A 26,906-nucleotide genomic window follows, 5' to 3' on the forward strand; every position below is an offset into this window, starting at 1 on the left:
TGACCTCCCCCACGCAGCCCACCGCCCCCATCCTGCTTCCTCTGCAGGTTCTGACTTGCCTCACATTGTCTTTTCCATCACACACACACACACACACACACACACACATACAAACACACACACACACACACACACACACACATCAAAACAATCCTTCCAAAACCAAAGGAGAGGCAGAGTAGGGTCAGGGCAGTGGAAGGAAAGATAAACACCCCCAAACAAGGCAGGGCATGGAGGCTAGGGTCCTGGTGTGAGATGTCAACATTCAGGAAGACAAGGAAGGAGGAGTTCAAAGTTAGTCATGGGTCTTCTTCTCTAGGTTAGAACTTGGGAAGAAGTTTATTGCCCCCTGCTTGGGTCCCTCTCAATGGGCACCCCTAGGGCAAAAGTGGGGCCTGGAGCCCACAGCATCTGCCCAGCCCAGGCACTAGAGGCTCTGCTCCAGTGTTCACTGACAGGCACAGGAGTGCACTCTGGTCTTACCCAGGGCAGGGTCGACATGTCCATCATAGGCCCTCTTCTCACCCCAGCTCCAGACCCAGCAGCTATAGAGGGGACACTGGCCTGCAATCTCTGGACTGGAGAAGGGCCTGCCTGGCTTTGACAACCCTCAGGTCTTCCCACGTCTCTTAGGGTCTCTTAGGGTCTCTCAGGGTCTCTCAGGGTAGAGGATGACGGAGAAGCTTCTGCTCACTCTGTGGCAGCGAAAGGAGATGCCTGACTACATGGACCAAGCCCCACACAGGGGGATGGCACCCCAGGACTTCACCCTGGCCAGATGTCATCAGAACAGCCTAAAACATGAAAGCAGCTACATTAGACTCCTCCGCCAGGTGCTATTCAGGAAAGGGCCTCCACTGTCTGTTCAAATCTAAGCACAGCTATTACAGCAGCCAGAGTCTTCTGTCCTTGCCCGCCCGGTCCCACTGAGCTGCTGATGAGAAAAAAGAATGCAGATGCTCCCTTTGGACGATGCTTTTTCCTCCCCTCCCCCATCTCGGGCCCCAGCCCTCAGGGGGGAGGTGGCAGCTTCAAATCCAGCAGGGTGTAGGCAAAGATGTTCCAGAAGACGGCAAACAGCACAAACACGGTGTACATGGCCACAAAAATCCACCACAGCGACTGGTCCTGCAGCCTCTGCTCGTAGTTCCTCAGGACCACCACGCCCAGGGTGATGCCCACGGCCACGCCACCCAAGTGCGCCACGAAGCTTGGGTGAGGGCACGGGGGATAAGCCGACGGGTGGAAGCGGAGCCACACTGCCCGCCCAAACTCCATGCTCACTGCAAGGAGAGGAAGCAGAGAGAAGTCACTGGAGGCCCCTAGGCAGGGGCTGAGGGAGAGGCCTGCACGCCACCCACTCGCCTGGCCACCCATGCGTTCCTTCTCTGTCTCTGAGGCCAAGGACTGTTGTCTGCACTGGAGATATGGTGATGAAGAAGACGAACCTCCATTCTCCCAGAGTATAGGGGGTCTGGCAATGAACTGGTAAACAGCAGCATGCATGCAGTAATTTCAGGAAGAGACACATCCATGGGGATGTAAAATCAGTACCAATCTTTAGTTTGAGGGTCAGGCAAGACCTCCCTAAAAAGGCAGCATTTGAGCTGAGATCTGAATATTGACAGGCCTCGTCACGAGAAGACTCTGAGAAGAGCGTTCCAGGCAGAGAGGACAGCTCGTGTAGAAGCCCCAAAGCCCTCAAACCTCAGTTTCCTCATCTGTCTATCCATATAAAGTCTCAGCCTCTAAGTACCAAGGCTGCACCGGTCAAACATTGACAACTTCAGTATGGGCCCAGCACTTTACAGCATGTAAAGTGTTTTTATATACTATCTCAAAATCCTCAAAAACTCCCAGAGCCAGTGCTTTTGTTGTCAGAAGGTACGGACAGAGGGAGAGAAAGGTCAAAAAAGGAATGGAAGTAATGCGAACTCTACCCTTAGCCCCAACACACTGCTGCAATTGACTACTCCTTAACAGATTCTAAACTGGCTCCATCCCGATCTCTAACCCACACTTCTTGTGTGAGCTACTTGAGTTGGTCAATCAAATGCGGATGAGTCTCTTGAAAGGATGGGTGCTAAGAACCTGGACCATCTCATCATCTACCACCTAAAGAATACCTAGGGTAGGCATTCTTATTCCCATTTTACAGATGAGGAAACCAGGGCAAATTTGACAGATTGAAAGATAGCCCTCTGAGGAGAATGTTGTACTTGTCCAGCTCCCATTTAATTAGCCAGTGTACTCTATCCACCCTCACCACTCCAGGGAGCCAGAACCTCCAGGGACCTTCCTTCCCATGGGGATTGCCCAGCCTTCTGGACTGGGCCTGCATCTCTAAGGATGACCGATAGATGGCGGAAAAGGAGCAGCCAGGGACAGCTGATCTGCCCCCCCCCCCCCCCCCCCCCAGCCCAGGCCCTAGGGCATCCTTCTAGCCTTTAACCACCAGGTCCTGGGTTTGATAAAAGAGGTTTGAAAGACAATAGTCTCCAACTCCAAAACAGCATTTCAGTTTTCATGAAGCCTACCTAGGGCTGGATTTTTAAAAACAAGACTCATAGCCGGGTTCAGGGGCTCAGCCTGTAATCCCACGCCTTGGGAGGCTGAGGTGAGTGGATTGCCAGAGCCCCCGGGTTCGAGACCCGCCTGGGCAACTTGGTGAGACCTCATCTCTACAATAAATCAAAAAATTAGCTGGGTGTGGTAGCGCGTGCCTGTAGTTCCAGCTACTTGGAAGGCTGAGGCTGAAGGATCGCTGGAGCCCAGCAGGTTGAGGCTGCAGTGGCCAGGAGCGTGCCAATGCACTCCAGTCTGGGTGACAGAGTGAGATTCCAACTCAAAAAAAACCCAACAGAACAAGACTCATGCTTCTCTTTCCTTCTTCAAAAGCAGACAAACTCAGAGTCTGAGCCAACACAGAAGCTATGCTCACCCCCATCCCACTGCACCCTACTACCCTGATTCAAGGAACCCTCGGGTTTTAAGGCTGGAATGTCTTTCTGGGATTAGAGATTCTCCAACCCCTTCTGGGAAACTGGGATCCAGAGAGCCCCACAGAGGGTCAGGGCAGAATCACTGCCTGAAAGTCATGGGGTCAGAGGCAAGGAAGGAAAAAGTGGACTAAAGTGGGGTCCTCAAGGGCCTAACCCTCCACCCACGTTCTCAGGTGCTCACTGCCCAGCCTGGCTAACATGTAGGGCCTCAGAATCGGCACAGGTTGGCTCTGAATTCTGCTCTATCATCTCTTTTTTTTTTTTTTTTTTTTGAGTTGGAGTCTCACTCGGTCACCCAGACTGGAGTGCAGTGGCTGCTCCCAGCCACCGCAGCCTCGACCTGCTGGGTTCTGGCGATCCTTCCGCCTCAGCCTTCCAAGTAGCTGGAACTACAGGCGTGAGCTACCACGCCCGGTTAATTTTTAATTTTTATTGTAGAGATGAGGTCTCGCCAACTTGCCCAGGCAGGTCGCGAACCCACAGGCTCAGGCAATCCACTCACCTCAGCCTCCCAAAGACGCGGGATTACAGGCTGAGCCACCGAGCCTATCATCTCTTAATGGGGTGAGCTTGGCCGAAGAACTTAATGCTCTGAGCCTGGAGTCTACCTGTGAATTAAGTCTAATAATACTTTCAGCAGGAATGTTCGGAGAACAGATGAGAGAACGTTCTTTCCTCTTCTATCTTCCTGCCTGCACTGCTCTGTTCAGACTCTCTTTCCATCTCAGAAGGAGCCCTTTGGCCTCTGATCTCATCCCCAACCCATTCTCCACTGGTAGCCTGACTGGTTTTCTAAAATTCTGGCTATCCTTCAAAACCTTGTTGAAAGCCCCCCATGAGCCCCAGTGCCTTTAGGGTGAAATACATTTTTTTTCTTAGCATTTAAAGCCCCCTTGATGATCTGACCCTACTATCTCACTAGCTTTATTTCTGACAACAATCACACACGGTTCTCAACCTCATTCCTTAGTTTCACTAAACAGCTCCCTGCCAGGATCCCTCACTCTTTTTTTTTATTTTTATTTTTTTTGAGTTCTCAGTCTGTAACCCCTCGCTCTCCTAAGTCTTTGTCCATGCTGTACCTTTGACTGGAGTGCAGTGGCCACTTCCGGCCACCACAGCCTCAACCTGCTGGGCTCTGGCGATCCTTCCGCCTCAGCCTTCCGAGTAGCCGGAATTACAGGTGCGCACTATCATGTCCGGCTGATTTTTTGATTTATTGTAGAGATGAGGTCTTGCCAAGTTGCCCAGGCGGGTCTCAAACTCGCGGGCTCAGGCATTCCACTCACCTCAGCCTCCCAAGGCGCGGGATTACAGGCTGAGCCACCGAGCCCGACTTGCTTATTTATTTATTTATTTATTTATTTATTTATTTTGAGTTGGAGTTTCACTCTGTCACCCAGGCTGGAGTGTAGAGGCACGTTCACGGCCACTGCAGCTTCGACCTGCTGGGCTCAAGCGATCCTTCTGCCTCAGACTTCCAAGTAGCCGGAACTACAAGCACGTGCCACCGTGCGCAGCTAATTTTGTTATTTATTGTAGAGATGAGATCTCACCAAGTTGCCCAGGCTGGTCTCGAACCCATGGGCTCAGGCAATCCTCTCACCTCGGCCTCCCAAAGTGCTGGGATTATAGGCATGAGCCACCACACCTGGCTGAAAAAAGCATTTAAATAAACGGACAGATAAACAATGAAGAAGGGCTATGAGCAGCGCAGTGGGACAGATTGCTCTCACAACATCTCCACTTTGTTGTCCATTATTGACATGTCCCACTTTTTTTCCTGACCACAAGCCCCTGAAAGGCAGGGACTGTGCCATCTTTGTACTCCAGGGCTTAGTGCCAGGCTGTCTTCCCCCAGCCTGCCCCATTGGTACTTACTACAGATCAATGCCACAGCCATCCGCAGCAGCTTGAATTGGCACTTCATGCCTGACCAGTTCTAGGGAAAAAGGAGAAGTTTTGTTAGTTCCAGATTAGACCACTCCTCTGTAGGTGTATCTTGCTTAAGAAAATCCGACATTAAAAAAAAGTAATCTTGGCTGGACATAGTGGTTCACGCCTGTAAATCTCAGCACTTTGGGAGGCTGAGGTGGGAGGATTGCTTGATCCCAGGAATTTGAGGTCAGCCTAGCCAACATAGCAAGACCTTGTCACTACCAAAAAAAAGAAAAAGAAAAAAAAACCAAGCATGGTGGCATGTGCCTGTAGTCCCAGCTACTCAGGTGGTTGAGGCAGGAATGATTGCCTGAGTCCTGGAGGTCAAGGTTGCCGTGACTCATAATTGTGTCACTGCACTTCAACCTGCAACAGAGTAAGACTTTGACTCAATAATAATAATAATCTCCATGAAATCCTGAATGAAGGGTTTGGAGCTTAATGGCAGAACACACCAACATGACTTTGAGCTTATAGGCAATGGTAAATTTATTCTTGTCAAAAAGCTCTTGAGCTGCACTAACAGGGGAAAGGAATCCAGATCTAGGGAGATGAGAATCCCTGTCTCTTCAACACGGACAGGCAAGATCCAACAGTTGCGTTAATTGCTGGGTTTCAAGACTGCAAAAGGATGCAAGACAGCAAACCAAGCAAAGTTGAAGCAGAGCCATCAGAAGGATAAAATAAATCAAAGTCCTGCATATGAAGAATGCATGAGGAAGCCAGGATCTTTTAGCACAAAGAAGAGAAGACTCTGGAGTCAAGGTCATTGTCAAATAGCAAGTGAGTCAACAAAGAATAGGGCACATCCAAGTCAGTGTAAGTTACAAGCAGATGACTCAATGGATGAAAACTTTGGAGAGAGACTTTTTAGCTCATGGTAAGCTTCCCTTGCTAATAATAATCAGAACTGTCCAGAGATGGAATGATCCTTTGTGGGGGGAGAGAGTGGGGGTCGTGGGTTTCCCATCACTAAAGGTTTCAAACAGGGACTTCACATCACTGGGAGAGGACGCTCTTGAGGAGAACCCGGCATTGGAAGGGGTGGGCCAGATGGCCTTCAAACAACTCCCTCTCCCCTGAGAATCTCTGAAAACTGTGAACCTCCAAAGCAGATAAACAGCACAATTATTCACCTTACAAAAGGATTTCTCACTTTACAAAAGACTTCACTACAGGGTTCCTTTGAGAGGCACTCCTGCAGTGCATTCAAAGCACTATTCCATTTATACGAAGGGCGCACGCACAAACAGAAATGAGCCCAGAATCTTCCTGGAACACATCAGCCCCAGGGAAGGAGGCAGTGGGGCACGGCCGGAGAACTTCTGTTCCCTCTCACCCACCCAATCTGCCTTTGCTGCCTGGCAGCAGCTCGGGGGCACGTCTGGCACTTCTTTGAGGTTGCAGGAACATACGTTAAACTTTACAGAGGCGCCAAACACTGGCACGGACAATAACATCCGTAAAAGCTTCTGTCGAACAAGCAGGACACACAGGAGCTGCCGAAAGGAGGGAGAAACTTTGTGGCATTCGGTTTCTTGCCCACTACCTCCCTTTCTTGTTACTCCTCACTGACCGGCAATCCCTTCTTCTCAGAAGGTGAGGTGGGTAACACGTGGCCCTCTTTAGGTGTAAAATCTAAAGTTTCCTTGCTGACATGTTCTGCACTAAGAAGCAGATGGCAGGATAATGCTATCATCTGCTGCAGTCCGCCCAGCGGACCCTTGCCAGGAGACAAGGAACAAAATGAGAGTCGGTGCCCTCCACTGGGTCTAGCAATCCAATCTGAGCTTCTCTCAATTAGCTGACATTGGGTGGCCCCTCAGCTTCTCTCAGCTTCTCTCCTCAGCTTCTCTCTAGGATGGGAGGAATCTTGAGAATCCCCTGATGGGATGTCTGTTCCCAAAGGGAGCACATACTGTTAAGTAGCCAGCAAGACATCCCTCCAGCCCCTGTGACGGATGTTCAGTACCTCCCTCTGGGCAATCCTGTGACAGGTTCTCACCACCAGAAAGTTCTCCCTGCTATTGTTTGCCAGATGCCTCTCCATAATGTCCACCGATGGGACATTACAGAGACCCACATTCATAGCAGCAGTATTTACAATAGCCAAGAGGTGGAAAGAACCTCTATTAATGGATGAATGGAGAAATAAAACATAATAATATACACACTATGAAATATCATTCAGCCTCAAAAGAAGGAAATCCTGACAGGTGCAACAACACATAAGGACATTATGCCAAATGAAATAAGCCAGTCACAAAAAGACAAATACTGTATGATTCCACTAATATGAGTTTTTTGTTTTGCTTTGTTTTGAGTTGGAGTCTCGCTCTGTCACCCAGGCTGGAGTGTAGTGGCACACTCACAGACACTGCAGCCTCGACCTGCTGGGCTCAGGCAAACCTTTCACCTCAGCCTTCAAAGTAGCTGGAACCACAGGCATGCATGACCACATTATTTCTTGATTTATTGTAGATACAAGGTCTCACCAAGTTGCCCAGACTGGTCTTGAACACCTGAGCTCAGGCAATCCTCTTGCCTCAGCCTCCCAAAGTGCTGGGATTATAGGCTTGAGCCACCACGTCCGGTCAATATGAGGTCCTTAGAGTAGTCAAATCCATAGAGAAGGTAGAATGGTGGTTGCCAGGGGCTGGGGGAGGAGGGAATGGGGATCACTGTTTCATGGGCACAGAGTTTCTGTTTTGCAAGATGAAAAATTTCTGCAACTGATGGTGGTGACAGTTGCACAACAAAGTACAATGTTCTTAATTGCACTGAACTGTACACTTAAAATGTACACTTTAAAAGGTAGTAAATTTTTGGCCAGGCATGGTGGCTCAAGTCTATAATCCCAGCACTTTGGGAGACTGAGGCGAGAGGATTGCCTGAGCCCAGGGGTTTGAGACCAGCCTGGGTAAACTGGCGAGACCTCATCTCGACAATAAATCAGAAAATGAGCCGGGCATGGTAGCGTGCACCTGTAGTTCCAGCTACTTGGAAGGCTGAGGCAGAAGGATCCCCTGAGCTCAGTAGGTCGAGGCTGTGGTGGCCGTGAGCGTGCCACTGTACTCCAGCCTGAGCGACAGAGTGAGATGAGACTCTAAACCGCCCCCTCCAAAAAGATAGTAAAGTTTATGTTATGTGCATTTACCACAATTACAAACAGAAGTGATACAGGATACTTCTAATATCCCTCTTCCTCTTAAAAACCCTCTGAGGCTGGGCATGATGGCTCACACCTGTAATCCCAGTACTTTGGGAGGAGATGAGAAGATTTTCTGAACCCAGGGGTTTAAGACCAGCCTGGGAGCCAGGCTCGGTGGCTCAGCCTGTAATCCTGCGCCTTTGGGAGGCTGAGGTGAGTGAATCGCCTGAGCCCGTGGGTTCGAGACCCGCCTGGGCAACTTGGCGAGACCTCATCTCTACAATAAATCAAAATGAGCCGGGCATGGAAGCGTGAGCCTGTAGTTCCAGCTACTTGGAAGGCTGAGGAGGAAGGATCACCGGAGCCCAGCAGGTCGAGGCTGCGGTGGCCGGGAGCGGCCACTGCACTCCAGTTTGGGCGACAGAGTGAGACTCCAACTCAAAAAAAAAAAAAAAAATCCAGATTCACACAACTAAAGCTGGGTGCTCTGGCTTTGCTATAGTACTACCCAGGCCAGCTTCATGAGTTTACGACCCCTGCCTGGTCCCTAAAACAGTGGAGTTAGCCAACCTGATCCAGCCAATCCCTCTGCCCTGCATCTGAGGGAAGAAGAAACTGAGGATCCGGGAGGGCTACTTTGAGGTCACAGTGAGTGAATGGGGAGTCAACAGGGTGCCCAGTCCAGGGCTCTGTCCACCCCCACTCCAGAGAACAAGTCACGTTCCATCTGCCTGTGCCATCCGTCCTAGCTGCAGCCTCTGCAGTTTGACCTGCTTCCCAGCAGCAGCTGAGGAGTTAAACTATAAAGTCACCCCTTCTCACCAGCTGCCTTGCTTTCCCTATCCACGATTCCTTCCAATAAAATGAGCACACTGAAACGACAGGAGAGCAGAAAAAATCTCCCACACAGGTAGCACGGCTGCTGCTATAAATGTTGAGAAGTCTGCGGGCCCCTGGGGAATACAAACCTTTGGCAGGCCCTTTAATTTCATTCTCTCCCAGAGCCTTGAAGAGTGAGACAGTAACTCACCCGCAGCAAACAAGTCGGTAAACAGTCCCCTCAGCATCTCATTCACCCAACCAGGTAAGAGTTCAGAGGCCGAAACCCAGGTAGGGAGCTTCCATTCCAATACAGCTTTATACATCCCTGGTAGAAACAGTTTCTTGCTGGGCTCGGTGGCTCAGCCTGTAATTCCAGCGCTTTGGGAGGTCAAGGTGAGTGGATTACCTGAGCCCGCGGGTTCGAGACCCGCCCAAGCCACTTTGCGAGACATCATGTCTACAATAAAAAAATCAAAAATTAGCCGGGTGTGGTAGTGCGCGCCTGTAGTTCGGCTACTTGGAAGGCTGAGGCAGAAGGATTGCTGGAGCCCAATAGGTCGAGGCTACAGTGGCTGGGAGTGTGCTACTGCACTCCAGTCTGGGCAATGGAGTGAGACTCCAACTCAAAAAAAAAAAAAAAAGAAACAGTTTTTTGTCAAATGATTTCAAGAAAACCCAACCCAGGAAACGTGACTGCACAACACAGGTAAATTAGGGAGTGACTGTTTGTCTTACAAAAGGATCTTTTACTTAATAAAGTAAACCTTAAGCCGGGCTCGGTGGCTCAGCCTGTAATCCCATGCCTTTGGGAGGCTGAGGTGAGTGGATTGCCTGAGTCCGCGGGTTCGAGACCAGTCTGGGCAGCAAGACCTCATCTCTACAATAAATCAAAAAATCAGCCGGACGTGGTAGCGTATGCCTGTAATTCCGGCTACTTGGAAGGCGGAGGAGGAAGGATCGCCTGAGCCCAGCAGGTCGAGGCTGCGGTGGCCGGGAGCGGCCACTGCACTCCAGTCTGGACAACAGAGTGAGACTCCAACTCAAATAAATAAATAAATAAATAAATAAAGTAAACCTTATAACAGAAATCTTTAGTATATTTTAGACAACAAGCTTTCTTTGTGCTGTGCCGATACAGTTCAATCTGTGAAAATTCAGATCGCAAACATTTTGGGAAAACATCTATTATACAGAGCAAAGTGTAAGTAAATATCTTGTACATATAAAAATGGAACTCTGGCCAGCAGGAGGCCATTAATAAATTATTCAATTAGGTGTATCTTTACATTTCTAGTGTTTAAAATAAGAAGGCTTGATTGTAGGTCTGTTTGCATTTCAGATCTTTTGTTGAAATACTTCCTGAATTTAATTCCTTGATGTAAGCTGCAAGCTTTTTGAAACTCAACGTGTTTTTACGAATAATAAGACATACTTTCATTTAAGGCAGAATCGCTGGGTTAAACAGTCCTGGAAGCAGTAGTGTTCAACCCCTCTCTGTGATGTATATGTGGCAAAAAAGGACACACTTTCTGATTGATCTCTGTATAGATAACAGGCAGAATTGATAGAGATAAAAAGTGACATACACAAATATAAACACATACATGCATACGGACACATGGTACCTCACAGCTGTATGGTGATTTGCCATGTGAAAAGCATCTTCACGTCCACTTTTTCATGTCTTCCTAACAACTTCCTTGTGAAGACAGGATCACAGATGAGACAATCAAGGCCCCAAGAAGTTAAGGGTGACAGACTTACAGCTGTTAAGATGGTGACACTGGTACTCAAACCCAATTTTCTGACTGTCAAGTCCATGATTTTTCTGTCTTTTGTTCTGATGAGGTGTTTATTGCATGTGTGTGTAAGAGTGCATACACACATACACTCCAAATCTTCATTTTGGAATTGAAAACAATCATATATCTATTAGGTTGTACCATATGAAATTGCCACTATTTAAAAGCCTGTGGCCTCCAAAAATGGCACTTTCATATGGGTCAACCCACTGTATCTCTGAATTGCTTGGCACTGAGCTAATTTGAGTACAGGTGGTCTCTTGACAAAGGGACACCGACCTCCCTAGTGAGAAAAATGAGTTTTTTTTCACTGTCGATAGGCACCACACAACTTTTTAGAGAAGCGTTACCTACACATCATGCTCTGGAGATGGCAAAATGCCCAGTTGGCCAGGGAGAGCCATGTGTTTCTGGGAAGGCACTGCACTCTCAGATGGGGTTGCTCATCTCCACAGCCACTGGCCATGGGCCACTTGCCAGAAACAAGTGTACACTGGAACAACACTGTGTCCACACCTCCCTCGAACCCCATGCCCCGCCCCACGGTCCCTGGGTGGTCTGCCCTCACCATGGGAACTTCTGGGGCATCAGGGCTGTTTCCCAGGAGGTGAGGGAAGGGGTGAGAACAGGACATCTTTATGAACTCCCTGCTTGTTTCTTCTTTCCCGTGCTCCCTCTCAGCTGTGCTTGTCATCACCCCTACACATATTCACATCTTGGGCAGAGCGGGAGGGAGAAGGTTAGGTTAGCATTTCTTCCCCTTCCAAAAGGAATTGGGGCAGGGGGAGGGGGAAGGAGGAGGCAGAATTCAGAGGAAAAGCTGTGTCTGGGGAAAGACGTGGCACCGATACAGAATGACCCATTTAATGGGGCCAGGGGAGGCAGCCCATGCGCTAGGGTTTCCAGCAGACTGAACTGCATGAGTGTGTAAACACACCTACACACACACACACACACACACACACACACACACACACACACACACAGAGGCTCTCTGGTCCCACACGTCTCCTGACACCCACAGTCTCTCTCTGAGCATTCGCCTGAAGTTGCTAAAATTCAGGCCAGTAGCAAGCAGAGTGTCTGTCTTTCTCTATCCTCTCCTCTCTTCCTCTCTTTTCTTCTTTCTTCCTTTGTTTTCCTCTCTCCCTCTTGTGTTCTCTCTTCTCTCTCTCAATGAACAGTGGGGATTTTGATGAAAAGAAAAGAGATGGGGTTGGGACCAGGGCAGATGACAGTATGACTGATAAGAAGAAAGACATGGGAGAATTCAGAAACTCCCAAAACTGTGATCACTGAACATTCACACACCTGCTACGTGGGTGAAGACAGTGATGGAGGAGCAGGTGAGAACAGGAGGGCCCCAAAGAGAAGTTATGCCTTTTCTGGACTTCCTTCCCCCTCTCCTTCCTTCCTTCACCAATACCAAGTGGGCATCACGTACCATGGCCAGGCACTGGGGAAACATGAGAAAGATCCAGAGGATCCCAAGCCAGCAGCGGCATCAGGCAGGGTTAGCCAAGCACCACCAGTGACTCCCCCTTCAGACATCAGACTTCCTCCAAAACAAGGACTTTGACATCCTCTAAGACTACTAGATGCATTCCAGTTTCTTGCCTTCAAGATAGACTTAGTCTAGTCTGAGCCCACCCTGGCTTCTTCTGTGAGGAGTAAGGAATTAAGTTAGCATTTATATTAAGTGGTTATTTTCACTTTATCTCACTTATTGCATATCATTCCATTTCACAGATATAGAAACTGAAGTACAAAACACTTAGGTAATTTGCCTAAGGTCACGCTTTAGGAAGTGGGTAGCTGGGATTCAGACCTAGGCTGACTGGCTCCATAGCCTGTGCTCTTCACCACCCCATTATTATGCCTTTTGGGAAAAGACAAGAAGCAAGAGAAATGGAGTGATGAGAGGCTGGTATGGGGGAACAACTCTTGAATGGTGGTTAGGAGATATGAGTTCAAGTTCTGATTTTGTCACAAACTTGACTGTGACTTTCAACAAATCACTTAACCTCATAGAATCTCCTTCTCTACTTGGGAACTGTGATGAGATAATCTCTAAGGTCCCTTTAATTTTAACAGTTTATGAAAATAAGGCCAGGCATAGTGGCTCAAATCTGCAATCCCAGCACTTTGGGAGTCCAAAGTGCCAGGATCATTTGAGGCCATGAGTTTGAGACCAGTCTTGGCAACATAGCAAGACCTTCATCTCTACAAAAATTTTTTTTAAATTTTATTTATTTATATTTATTAACAAAAACAAAGGTGTTTATTATAGGAAGATTCTCAAACCACATTGGAAAAGATGTTCACCCAAGTAGATGAGGATGGAGACCAGCCTTGGAGTAATTTTTCTTTTTTTGAGTTGGAGTCTTACTCTGTCACCCAGGCTGGAGTACAGTGGCACACTCATGGCCACTGCCGCCTCGACCTGCTGGGCTCAGGTGATCCTTCTGCTTCAGCCTTCCAAGTAGCTGGAACTACAGGCATGCACCATCATGCCCAGCTAATTTTTTGATTTATTGTAGAGACAAGGTCTCACCATGTTGCCCAGGCTGGTCTGGAATCTGTGGGCTTAGGCAATTCTTTTGCCTCTGCCTCCCAAAGTGCAGGAATTATAGGCATGAGCCGCCACACCGATTACAAACTTTTTTTTTTTTTTTAGTTGGAGTCTCACTGTTGCCCAGGCTGAAGTGCAGTGGCATGCTTATGGCCACCCCAGCATCAACTCGCTGAGCTCAGGTGATCCTTCTGCCTCAGCCTTCCAAGTAGCCAGAACTACAGGCACACGCTACCATACCCAGCTAATTTTTTGATTTACTGTAGAGATGAGGTCTCGCCAACTTGCCCAGGCTGGTCTTGAACCTGTGGGCTCAGGCAATCCTCTTACCTTGGCCTCCCAAAGTGCTGGGATTACAGGCTTGAGCTACCATGCCCGGCCAAAAATTTTTTTAAAATGAGCCAGGTGTGGCAGTGAGAACCTGCAGTCCTAGCTACCTGGGAGGCTAGGGGGAAAGGATCACTTGAGACTGGGTGTTCAAGGCTGTAGTGAGCTATGACCGCACCACTGCACTCCAGCCTAGGCAACAGAGTAAGAAAAACAAAACAAACAAGCTATGACAAATGAGCAATTCCAATGACCTTGTACACTCGTGGTCAAATTAAAACACTCCAAAGTCACAAAATGGGAAAGACATAGAATAGGAAAATGGTCACATTCCTGGGCCAAGCCGTGAATGGAGAAAACACTAATTGCACATGGAAGGCACCCACCTGAAAAGGGCCTGCAGAGAGTGAGAGTGTGTATGAACTCTGCTCCCAGCCAGGTCTGCCTGGCACTTGACGGGCCTGGGTTGGGCAGCTCCAGTGGATTAATATCGGGCCCAATGATGGCAGAGGAGAGGGCAAGAAAGGGCACACTGTGGACGGGAGGTGCTCACCATGACGATGTTGGCCAGATGAGCAGAGACGAGCGCATACACGCCTCCAGAAGAGCCCACGACTGGCGCAGTCATGTCAGCCACAGACACCGCCAAGGACCCTGGTATAGAAAGACAGTGAGAATTCTCAAATGTGCTGAGCTAGGCTCCCCCAGGCCTTGGGCTCTGCAGCCTTGATGGTAAGACCCCAGGGCAAGAGGCTCCATCTCTTGGAATATGTTACCTTGGAGTTTCCCATGCATTTCTTAGAGGATTAATTTCTGACTGAAAGAACTATTTGATTCAACTTTCTTATTTACAGATGGGAAGTGAAGATGCAAGTAAGAGAAGTTAATCCCAGCGCTTTGGAAGGCTGAGGCAGGAGGACTGCTTGAAGCCAAAGAGTTCAAGACCACCCTGGCCAACATAGTAAGATCCCATTTCTAGAAAAAAAAGGAAGAAATAAAGAAAAAACTTGGCCAGGCATGGTGGCACATGTCTGTAATCCCAACTACTTGGGAGGCTAAGGTTGGAGGATCACTTAAGCTCAGGACTTCTAGGCTACAGTGAGCTATGATTGTGCCATTGCACTTTAGTCTGGGTATAGAACAAGACCTTATCTCTAAAAAACAAATAAAAATAAAGATAAAAAAAGAGAAGGGATGTGGGGAAGTGATTTGTCCAAAGTAGAACTCAGACTATGACCCAGGTCATCTGCCTCTCAACCCACCTCTGCCTAACATTATGCTATCTCAGGGTGCTGGAGCAATGACAAAAATAGTCGTGGTGGTTATCACAGAAACAGCTGCCACTTAGTGGATACCAGGTCACAGACACTGTGTCACCATCTTACATGTATTCTTCCCTCAACCTCAAGACAGCCCTTTGAAGTGGGGGCTAGGAGCCTCATTGCAGAGATGAGGAAACTGAGTCGAATCCCATTTGGAAGTTCTGGATCAGGATCTGAGTTCGGGTCTGCCTGACACAAAACTGTGTTCTTGACCAAAGCCTGTGCTCTTGCTTTTAGAGCAGTCGCTCCCCAAACGGGTCCAGAGGTTGACCTCCACTCCCTACCATCACTGTCGGCTCAGCAGCATCTAGAAACATGTTTGGCGTCACCTCCACCCCTCCTCCAGCTGAGCTAAGTCACAAAAGGCCAACAGGGTCTATTGAGTGGGGTTTCTTTGAAGGAAAAATGTCCTTGAAAAGTCATCCAAAGAGAGACAGAAAGAGGATGATGTCATACCCTCTAGGGGAAAGGAAGGGTACACGATGCCTGGTCTGGGGGATGAGAAACTTTTGTCCTGGGAGGAAAGCTGGGCAGAGAGAAGATGGGAAATTTATTGTTCTGGTCTCATTTGAGAGTAATCAATGCTTTGGCTTCCAGGGAAAGGACACAGGAGACTAAAAATAACTAGGAGGTAGAGCCCAGGGCTCAGAGGCTGAGAGGTGGCTGGCCCGGGTGAGTGTGCAAAAATTACCACTGGAAAATGCCCTCGGGCTCCTGAGCCAATTAGTCGCTGAAGAGGAGGGACAGGCAGCAAGCCAATTCTGCAGGTTCTATCAGGGTGGAGGATCCAGGAGTTAGGAGGAGGTTGGGCCCAGGCCAGGACCCAAAGCATGATGACCCGACATGGAAAGCCCCTGATAACATCACCCACCTCCCCCACCCCACCTCTAACAGGGCCCCTCGGCTCATTGAGATCCTTCAAGAACGAGAGCCCCACAACCAATTCTTAGTCTCAAAGGGGATGTAATCTTTCAGAAAAAACCCAAGCTGTCATGAACCGAGGACTCCCAAGTCCTCCTCCCCTCCCAGGGCAACTATAAATCTTTCATGCCTTCTCTCTGGCTTTAATTAGGTATTGATCTATTGTCAGATAACTTTCTTTTTCTTTTTTTTCTTTACTGCCTAGCCACAGGGTCAGCCATATATAACAGTAGAAAAAAAAAAAAAAATCCCAGGGTGGCAAACAAATAGACACAGGATCTGCATGACAAAGGTTTCCCACGCTCTCCTGGCGGGACCATCTAAGAAGGCTGCATTGCAGGGTTGTGAGGAGGGCTGACTGCCTAAGCTGCTCCTCATTAATTACCTTTTGGACAGAGGAAGCCCCAGCGTAGGCTGGTCTTTCTCCTCCTAGCAGGTCCGTACAAACCGGCCCAGCCTCTGCTCCCTCATCCCTGCCCCAGCATGGTCCACCAGGGCAGAGAGACATCAGGGCTGCTGCAGGCAGGGGAGGGCCCCTGCCTGGGTCAAGCCTGCACACAGTGACCTTTCCCTCACCCTACCCATGGCTCAGAGTTCTGACCCCAGGGTCAGGGGTCAGTTTGGGATTGTGGCAGGAGTATGGAGGGGGGCATGGCTGGTGGGCTGTCCGACCTTGGGCACAACCTCTGAATTCTTTGGGCTTCGGTTTTCACATCTGTGAAATGAGGAGGTCTTAGGCTTTCCAACATGTGAGCAACGAAACCCTCTTCTCAAAGGAAACCTCTCCGGGATGCCCTGACCCATGAGCAGAGCATAGATGGTTGTGTGGAGATAAGGCCTGGAGGGCTACATGCCATCCACTGGCAGGACCTCCAGGGTTCCTTCCAGATCAGAAATTCAGTGATCCAAGTCCAGGGACTGAGGCTCAGATCCTGGTTCTGTCACAAGCCAAGGCTCTGGCAACAGGGGTTTCTTAAATCTCTTGTATTTGATTCTAAGTTGTTTATTTAAATTTAGCAAGGTAGGCTGGGCTCAGTGGCTCAGCCTGTAGTCCCAGCACTTTGGGAGGCCGAGGCAAGTGGATTGCTTGAGCCCACGGATTCAAGACGAGCCTGGACAACTTGGTGAGATCTCGTCTCTACAAAAAATCAAAAATTAGCAGGGCATGGTAGTCCGCACCTGTAATTCCAGCTACCTGGAAGGCTAAGGTGGAAGGATTACAGGAGCCCAGCAGATCAATGCTGGGGTGGCCATGAGTATTCCACTGCACTCTAACCTGTGCGACGGAGTGAGACTCTGACTCAAAAAAAAAAATGAAGCAAGGTAGCTTCTTTGATTGTTGTAACTTTCCAACCTCCCTTAAGCAACTGATTAGAGCCGGGCTCGGTGGCTTAGCCTGTAATCTCACGCTTTGGGAGGCTGAGGTAAGTGGATTGCCTGAGCCCGCGGGTTCAAGACCGGCCTGGGCAACTTGGCGAGACCTCATCTCTACAATAAATCAAAAATTAGCCAGGCGTGGTAGCGCGCCCCTGTAGTTCTGGCTACTTGGAAGGCTGAGGCAGAAGGATCGCTGGAACCCAGCAGGTCGAGGCTGTGGTGGCCGGGAGCGGCCACTGCACTCCAGTCTGGGCGATGGAGTGAGACTTCAACTCAAAAAAAAAAAAAAAGAAAAGAAACTGATTAGATTTGGGGTCGAGCCAAAACTGCCCACAGTCCTTCTTAATTCAATCTTGGGAGGTTAAAGGGATTAGGAGACCTTGAGTCATGCCTTTGTTAATTCAGTCTGGTGGGTGGGTGAGGGCCTACAGAGTATAAACTCTCAGCATGTTGTACTGTCAGGGAGAGAGTTCTTTTGGGTGAATACACTGACTCCCTCCCTGATTCCATGACACCAGATTAAACACCCACTTCTCCCAGTTTCTGCCTCTCATCTTGATCAGCTATGAAGGATAGCAGCTGATTTATTGGATCGACCCATAAACGTTCTAGGATCTTGAAGGGAGCAGCCTAGATTCACCTGCCCTGCATTTGTGGTATGAAGTTCCTCGAATTACTGTAGGTGAGCCCTGCCCTGGACTAGAGTGGCTGGGAGAGACCAAGAACAACATGGTGGGGGGTACACATATAAATATAGTAATGAAGGTCACCCCAGGGCAGGAAACATGGGCCAGGCAGGATTCCTTCATAAGCTATTATAAACCTAACAGACACAGATAAGGCCAGCATGAGTTCCACAGAGGTCATGGGGGCAGAGGACCAGAAGAAAATGACAAACTGGAGGGACACATCATACCTCTGGCCAGCAGCAGACCATGAGATTAGTTCTAGTTAGGCTATGAATATTCCCCTCAAAAATTCTAAGTTCACACTAGAACTTGGATAAATTGATGACTTTGCCATAATATACAGCTGCAATAATTTTAGTCTGGAACTTTCTTTTTTTATTTTTTTTTTAAGTTGGAGTCTCACTCTATTGCCCAGACTGGAGTGCAGTGGCCACTCCTGGCCACTACAGCCTCAAACTGCTGGACTCCAGCGATCCTTCCACCTCAGCCTTTCAAGTAGCCAGAACTACAGGCGCGCACTACCACATCCGGCTAATTTTTTGAATTATTGTAGAGATGAGGTCTTGCCAAGTTGCCCAGGCGGGTCTCGGACCCACGGGCTCAGGCAATCCACTCACCTCAGCCTCCCAAAGCGCGAGATTACAGGCTGAGCCACCGAGCCCGGCTTGGAACTTTCTTTTTATTCTGAGTTGGAGTCTCACTCTGTCGCCCAGACTGGAGTGCAGTGGCCGTTCCCGGTCACCACAGTCTCGACCTACTGGGCTCCAGCGATCCTTCCGCTTCAGCCTTCCAAGTAGCTGGAACTATGGGCATGCATTACCACGCCCAGCTAGTTTTTTGATTTATTGTAGAGATGAGGTCTCGCCAAGTTGCCCAGGCTGGTCTCGAACCTGCGGGCTCAGGCAATCCACTCGCCTTGGTCTCCCAAAGTGCTAGGATTACAGGCTACGCCACTAAACCTGGCCTCTGGAACATTTTTAATTTTTATTTTTTTGAGTCAGTCTCACTCTATCACCCAGGCTGAAGTGCAGTGGCACAATCATGGCTCACCATAGCCTTGACCTCCTGGGCTCAGGCGATCCTTCTGCCTCAGCCTTCTGGGTAGCTGGGACTATAGGTGTGTGCCACCACGCCTGGCTAATTTTTTGAATTTTTTGTAGAGACAAGGTCTTACTATGTTGCCTAGTCTGGTCACAAACTAGCAATTCTCTCGCCTCAGCCTTCCAAAGTGCTGGGATTACGGGCATGAGCCACCATGCCTGGTCACAACATTGTAAAGCAGGTGTTCTCTAACATCTCCCTTAAAAAAAAAATCTAAATAGAAATCAGCAGAACATCTATCTTTAAGCAATGTAACTTTATTTATTTATGTATTTATTCTACAAATATTTAATGCCTAACAGGTGCCAAGCCCTGTGCTAGGCTCTGGGGATGCCCACATGGTTAATAACCTGTAGAATCTATACTAAAGGCTTGGTGATCTATTTAAGAAACTGTCTACCATATAACTGCTAGCCTACACACTGGCTTCAAGCACTGGTTAAAGCATGGGGCTTGGGAAGGTCTCCACCCCGGTCCCACCACCTTTTTGGATGAGCAAATTGAGCAAGTCACTTCACCTCTCTGATCTGGCTGTAAAATGGGGGTTACCTGTACCCATCTCATAGGATCACTGTGATGAATACAAGCAGTAACATCTGTGAACCCTTTATCAAGTGCCTGGAGCACCACGCTTGCTCAGCAGAAATTTGCTATACTTGTTACAAAATGGGACGGTCTTGGAGTCTCACTCTGTTGCCCAGGCTGGAGTACAGTGGCATGCTTACAGCCACTGTAGTCCCAATCTGCTGGATTCAGGTGATCCTCCCACCTCAGCCTTCCAAGTAGCTGGAACTACAGGTGTGTGCCACCACACCCAGCTAATTTTTTGATTTATTGTAGAGATGAGGTATCCCCAAGTTGCCCAGGCTGATCTCAAACCCCTGGACTCAGGCGATCTTCTCGCCTCCACCTCCCAAAGTGTTGGGACTATAGGTGTGAGCCACCGTGCCTGGATGGAATAGTTTCATTGGGCAGGAATTAGAGAGTAGGGCCAGATATCTATGAAATCCTCCCTTGGTTTCTGGTAATAAATTATCTGCTCACACACATAAAGCCTAACTTCTGGTTCTCTCTCTCTCTCTCTCTCTTTCTTTCTGAGACAGGGCCTGACATCCAGGCAGGAGTACAGTGGTATAATTATAACTCACTGCAGCCTCGAACTCCTGGACTCAAGCGATTTTTCCATCTCAGTCTCCTGAGTAGCTGAGACTACAGGCATGCCCCCACCATGCCCAGCTGATTTTTTTTTTTTTTTTTTTTTTTGTTGGAGTCTCATTCTGTCACCCAGACTGGAGTGCAATGGCCGCTCCCGGCCACCACAGCCTTGACCTGCTGGGCACCGGCGATCCTTCTGCCTCAGCCTTCCAAGTAGCTGGAACTACAGGCACGCTCTACCATGCCCAGCTTATTTTTTATTTTATTGTAGAGATGAGGTCTCACCAAGTTGCCCAGGCGGGTCTCGAACCCGCGGGCTCAGGCAATTCACTCACCTCAGCCTCCCAAAGTGCTGGGATTACAGGCTGAGCCACTGAGCCCGGCTGATTTTTTTTTTTTTTTTTTAAATAGAGATGGGGTCCTCACTATGTTGCCCAGGCAGGTCTTGAACTCCTGGCCTCAAGTGATCCGCCCACCTCAGCCTCTCAAAACACTAAGATTATAGGCACGAACCATTGTGCCGGGCCTCACATTTTGGTTCTCTTCACTCTGTGGTAGTCGCTGAGAGCACAGCTTCGGGGGCGGGGCGCAAACAGCCTGGGTGTGGGCCCACCTCCACCACTTCTGAGCTGTGTCTTGGGCGAGTCACTCAGCCCTTTAAGTTCCAGTTTCTGAGTCTGTGTCAGGTGAAGAGTAAAAGTGCCTGCCCTGTGGAGTTGTTGTGAGCATTAAACGCAGCCTGTGCACGGCTGCACTGATACCTGCTGGCTATCTGGTCGATGGTTGGCTGTAAACAGGCTCCCCTCTCAGAGTGGGGACAAGCAGAGGAGGAAAGAGTGGGCAGCCGAGGAAGATCAATCAACTGAATCCTGGAGATCAATGGCATGATATGTGGAGACCAGAGTGCCCTCTGGTCTAATCAATGACTCAGAACTGCATGCCATTTGCTTGATGACACAGCCCCACACGCCCACGGAACTGACAAGCTCTGCTTCTGTCTGTGAACCCTCCCACCCTGCACTGTCATCACTGGGAGGTGATGCCTGCACTGTCACCCATGGCGTGTCACCTGGTTTGGGTGATGTCTGAGTCCTTTTGCATCTTACATCTGTTTCCTAGGTTATTGGCACTCCCATGTGACTGAATACGAACTGCACGTGTTACGTGTGTCTTCCCTGTTCCTCGCCATTTAACATCTAGGTCTCTGGGTATCTGAGTGTGGAAAATGGGGCTGTAAATCCCAGATGTCAGGTCTAGGGGGGGTGTGGGTGGCTGAGCCAATCTGGCACGTAGAGATGCTCACTAGACCTTTGTTCAAGGACATGGTAGGTGCTGGATTCTGGGACAGGCTCCAGGGGCGCTGTCCAAGGTGGCAGAGTTTTTAACCTCAGGGCATAGAGAAGCAAAGGAGATGATGCCTCGTGAATCTCCCAGGCTGAGGGTTCAGGAACTAGCAGACCAGCCTTGAGTGGGTGGGGTGGGACCCTTTCCTCTTTGATTTCTGAAACCACTTCAGTTACTCCCAGGGACCCTGCCTGCCTGTTGTTTACAAGGCTGACGCTGCCCGGCTCTCCTGATGACAACTTTAATGCCACTCAGAAAGGATTAAGATCTTACTTAAACATACACACAAAGCTCCCTTGGGCACAGCTGTCAAGCTGAAGAGCTGAGGCGGCAAACCTTGTTAAAAAAAAAAAGCAATGAAGTTGGAAACATCATGAGGGAGATCTGACGTTCAGAAGCCCAGCTGGGAAGGCTTTTCCTGCTGAAGGCCACCCTGCCCACCCCAGCTCACTCTCCCCACCTCACCCCCCACTGGGGATGGGGCAGAGGTGGAAGGTTCACTGGAAGTCACCCTGGCCACTGTTCATGAAGCAGTGATCACCGCCACAGCTCCACAGGTGTCCGGGTCAGCTGGAGGCCCCAGATTGCTTCAGATGGAGTGATAGCACACAACCTCTTAGGCCAGGATCTCATCATCAGGGACAAGCAAGAGGATGGTGGCTGCTCTGGGTAGAAGCAAGATTTCCCTTTGGGGACAGGTGCTGCCCTGGCCAGGGTATCCTGGCTCCCTACCTCTTTGATGCCCCTAAGGGATCTCACTGTGCCCTTGCACGGCTCACTGAGCACTGTTGTTCCATCTGTGGCCTCACTCTACCTCCTGGCAACCCTGCAGCAACCCTGCAGGCAGATTTCACGTGTCTCCTTTTAAAGCTTAATGGCAGTGGCTCACACCTATAATCCCAGCACTGTGGGAGGCTGAGGTGAAAGAATTGCCTGAGCCCACAGGTTCGAGACCAGCCTGGACAACTTGGCGAGACCTCATCTCTACAATAAATAAAAAAAAATTAGCCAGGCATGGTGGCGATATCTGTAGTTCCAGCTACTTGAAAGGTTGAGGTGGAAGGATCACCTGAGCCCAGCAGGTTGAGGCTGCAGTGGCCGTGAGTGTGCCCCTGTACTCCAGCCTGGGCGACAGAATGAGACTCCAACTCAAAAATAAAATAAAATAAAGCTTAATGGAACCAAACGAGGCTCAAGAATTTCCCCAAGCTCACACAGCTACCACATGGCGGTGGGAAATGGAAACTCAGTCAGTCTGCCTGTTCCAAACCTAAAGCCTCCTCCCCTGTCCCACCACACAAGTCCTTCTTGGGGTGGCCATCCCCCTTCCCTTCCCTTCCAGTCTCCCAGGGAGGTGGGTGTGCCTAGAGGACAGCCCTGTAGTCAGGAGCCTTGGAGACTGGACTCTCTATGCCCTGGAAACCTGGGGCTTGCCCTACCCCACAGTCGGGGTCTCCCAGTCAGCCCTCAGGAGATGCAGCTCTGTGGGCACAGGGCCTACCTGCCTACCTGCCACAACGCCGGCCATGTAGACAAGCCCGATTCGGGTGGCTCCATGTACCATCTCCAGGGGCACCCCCACCAGCAGCTGTAGCACCACGTTGAGTCCCAGGTGTTCTATCCTGTGACAGAGAGCCCACAGTCATCCATCTGCCCATTCATTCAACAAACACCTGAATAGGCCGGGCTCGGTGGTTCAGCCTATAATTCCAGCACTTCGGGAGGTGGAGGCAGGTGGATTGCCTAAGCCCACAGGTTTGAGACCCACCTGAGCAACTTGGCAAGACCTACAATAAATCAAAAATCAAGTCTCTACAATAAATCAAAAATTAGCCAGGCTTGGTAGCACACACCTGTAGTTCTAGCTGCTTGGAAGGTTGGGGTGGAAGAATTGCCAGAGCCCAGCAGGTTGACGCTGGGGTGGCCATGAGCGTGCCACTGCACTCCAGCCTGGGCAACAGAGTAAGACTCCAACTCAAAAACAGCAACAACAACAAAAACAATGACAAAAACTAAAACACCTGGATCTCCCAAGATCTAGAGGGTCCAGCGGTAAACAAGATTGTTTTGGCCAGGCACAGTGACTCATGCCTGTTTTCCCAGCACTTTGAGAGGCAGAGAAGAGAGGATTGCCTAAGGGCAGAGGTTCGAGTCCAGCCTGGGCAACTTGGCGAAAACTCTTCTCTACAATAAATCAAAACATAAAATTAAATTAGCTGGGCTTGGTGGCACATGCCCTGTAGTTCTACTTGGAGGGCTGAGATGGAAGGATCGCTTGAGCCCAGCAGGCCGAGGCTGCAGTGACTGTGAGTGTGCCACTACACTCCAGCCTGGGCAACAGAGTGAGACTCTGGCTCAAACATACAAACTGGCCAGGTGGAGTGGCTCAAGCCTATAACCCCAGCACTTTGGGAGGCTGATGTGAGAGAATTGCCTGAACCCATGGGATCAAGAGCAGTCTGAGCAACTTGACAAGACCTCATCTCTACAATACATCACAAATTTAGCCGGGCATGGTGGCATGTGCCTGTAGTTCCAGCTACTTGGAAGGCTGAGGTGGAAGGATCGCCAGAGCCCAGCAGGTCGAGGGTGCAGTGGCTATGAGTACGCCACTGCATTCCGGCCTGGGCAACAGAGTGAGACTTTGACTCAAAAAAAAAATACAACAACAACAAAAAGACTGTCTCTGGTTTTGAGGAGCTCTTGGTCATGGGAGAGGAATGACAATGCACAGAGACCATCTTGGAAAGAGCATTCCTTCTAGCTGGGACAGGAGCAGGTGCAGGACCTGGGAAGTGACCGGCAGTGTTTTGCCTGCCACAGTGACAGGGACTAATCACAGGCAAGATCCAGCAACTCCATAAGTTAACACATAAGACACTGAGGCTCAGAGGCAGGTAGTGACTGGTTTAAAGTCTCATGGTTGGCTAGTGGCCTGGCTGAGACCACAGTCCAGGCCGCCAACCTGCCTGACCTGCTCCATTCACCAGGCCAGGAAGTTGATCTGGCTCTATTTGTAAGAGCTACTGAATTTTTTTTTTTTTTTTTTTTGAGCCAGGGTCTCACTCTGTTACCCAGGCTAGAGAGCAGTGGCACAATCATAGTCTCCAAATCCTGGGTTCAAACGATCCTTTTGCATTAGCCTCCCAAGTAGCTGAGATTGCACCACCACATCCAGCTAATTTTTGAGATTTTTTGTAGAGATAAGGTCTTGCCATGTTACCCAGGCTGGTCTTGAACTCCTGGACTCAAGTGATCCTTTAACTTGGGTCTCCCAAACAGTTGGGATTACAAGCATGAGCTGCTATGCCCAGCTACCTGCACTTATTTTTGAGAACATCCTTTTCTTTAAATATCAGTAGCTGGGCCTGGCGCAGTGGTTTACGTCTGTAATCCCAGCACTTTGGGAGGCCAAGGCGAGAGGACTACCTGAGCCCAGGGGTTCGAGACCAGCCTAGGCAACTTGGCGAGACCTTGTCTCTACAATAAATCAAAAAATTAGCCAGGCATGGTGACACATGCCTGTAATTCCAGTTACTTGGAAGGTTGAGGCAGAAGGATCGCCTGAACCCAACAGATTGAGGCTGCGGTGGCCGTGAGCATGCCATTGTACTCTAATCTGGTTGACAGAGGGAGACTCCAATTCAAAAAAAAAAAACCACAAGTGCAGGTATTAAAGACATCTCTTGTAACTTAATCATTCAGTTTTCCCTTGAAGTCTCAATGGGGAGGAAGGAACCTGTTCTGCTCCAAATCTCTCAGGGTTAGAAGATGTAGCCCCAGGTTTCCTTGCTCTTCCTCAGTACAGTACTAGACACATGTGACCAGATCTTGATGCTAAACATGTGGGGTGTCTAGCCCAGCGTATATGTTAAAAGAAAAGATCATGACATGACTGTTACTAAATCACTGGTGTGTTTTGTCATTTACAAAGCACTTTAATACCCTTTCTCTCACTTAAACTGATCTTATAGTACCTGGGTAGCTCCCTGGGGAGGGTCTCAGTTAGGGAATAACAGAGCCTGTAACAAGAAGTCTGGGCCCTGGCCTGGATCCCAGCCTTACTATGAGTCTGCAGGGCCCTGCCTGGAGGCCTGACTGTGCTATGCTGAGGACCTATGCGTCACATGGGTACCTGCTTGCTCAGGAGGGCACCTGCAAGGTAGCTCAGACAGGGTGGGCTGTGTCCTGAATTCCACCATGCTGGAATCTTCTACCCTCCACTGACTGCTAGCTAAGGCCTTCTATGGAGATTAGAGGTGGCAGAAGTCGTCACTGGAAAGGGGCTGGATGACAGCATCGGACTCACAGTTGGAGGGGTCTTCGAGGTTTCCTGAGCCCATGTCCTGTTTTCTAGCCTCAGAACCTGAGACTAGGGGAGGCCAGGTGAGGAGAACTGGGGCTTCTGCCCCCTACTCCGAGCTCTTCTTTACCATACCAACTTCCAGATGCCCAGACCACAGTGTGTCTCTGAGTGACGGGTCACCTTGCTGGGATCTCCCTAGATGCTGACCAGCTATCCCTATCTCCTGTCTTCTGGTGTACCTATTCTTGCTGCCTCTCCCTCAAAATCCACAGACCTGGAGAACCCTTCCAGGGCTCTTCCAGGCAGGCACTGCACCATCAGAAGCATTCTCTGGGACCTTTCCCAGAGAAAGGCCCACAGCTACTACCCCTGCGGACCTCAGTGAGGGCATCTTGCCCTGCCCACTGTGCGCACACCGCCTTTAGTTCCAGGAGACAGAGAATGGAGCAAGGGAGCTTTGGGGGCTCTGGCTAGTCTCCTTCCTCACCCTGAGGGACCCAAGGAGGTCAGAGGGCAATCCTGGAAAGATGGCAGGTAGTCCAACACATGTGCAGCCACTGGCTTGGGCAGCTGGGCAGGGGAGACCCGTTTCTGTTGTCTCCAGACTTATGAGAGGACAGAAGCATGACATCCCTCTCTCCCTCTCCTTAGCCCTGGGAGGTCAAAGCCTGGGACAAGTCACACAAGGTACATGCCTGTACCATGGTCCCCTTTGACCCAGAGCAGAGACATACATCAGCAACCACCCAGAGGTCACCTCACCCTCCCAAGCAGGTGTACCTGGTTAGGGTTGGCTCTTGTGCCTGCTTTAGAGGCTCAGCAGGCAGGGAGGCTCACAGTACAACTTCCTCTTGGCTACTGTGAGTCTTTCTGCTGAGGAACAGGAATGATAGAGCCATTGGGGCCAGAGTGCTCCCCTTCCTCCCTTTCCAACTCCAGGGTCAAGTATCCCTGGAGTTTTTCCCAGGCTAACATGAGCTCCTTTGCATCTCTGGAGAGGCTGTAAAAGACACCACAGAGGTCCGGTGTCCAGGGTCTCTGCTCTCCTAATTCAGTGTCTCTACTACATAGAAACAG

The 26,906-nt window shown here is 49.6% G+C and overlaps 1 protein-coding gene across 2 annotated transcripts in view; it reads right to left on the reverse strand.

The window, feature by feature from the left end:
* Window positions 1–320: 320 nt before the first annotated feature.
* Window positions 321–26,906, reverse strand: part of RHBDL3 (rhomboid like 3) — a 54,800-nt gene continuing 28,214 nt past the window's right edge. For both annotated transcript variants that reach the window (XM_008050152.2, XM_008050151.1), the window contains exons 5-8: window positions 23,033–23,145; window positions 14,168–14,268; window positions 4,884–4,944; window positions 321–1,283 (exon numbers count right to left, since the gene is read on the reverse strand). In XM_008050152.2, the coding sequence (XP_008048343.1) occupies window positions 1,012–1,283; window positions 4,884–4,944; window positions 14,168–14,268; window positions 23,033–23,145 (547 nt within the window). In that variant the 3' untranslated portion in view covers window positions 321–1,011. The remainder of the gene's footprint in view (window positions 1,284–4,883; window positions 4,945–14,167; window positions 14,269–23,032; window positions 23,146–26,906) is intronic.

This window comes from Carlito syrichta, unplaced genomic scaffold (genome assembly GCF_000164805.1).
Source record: "Carlito syrichta isolate Samal-C Ts95f unplaced genomic scaffold, Tarsius_syrichta-2.0.1 Scaffold143099, whole genome shotgun sequence".
Taxonomy (NCBI): domain Eukaryota; kingdom Metazoa; phylum Chordata; class Mammalia; order Primates; family Tarsiidae; genus Carlito; species Carlito syrichta.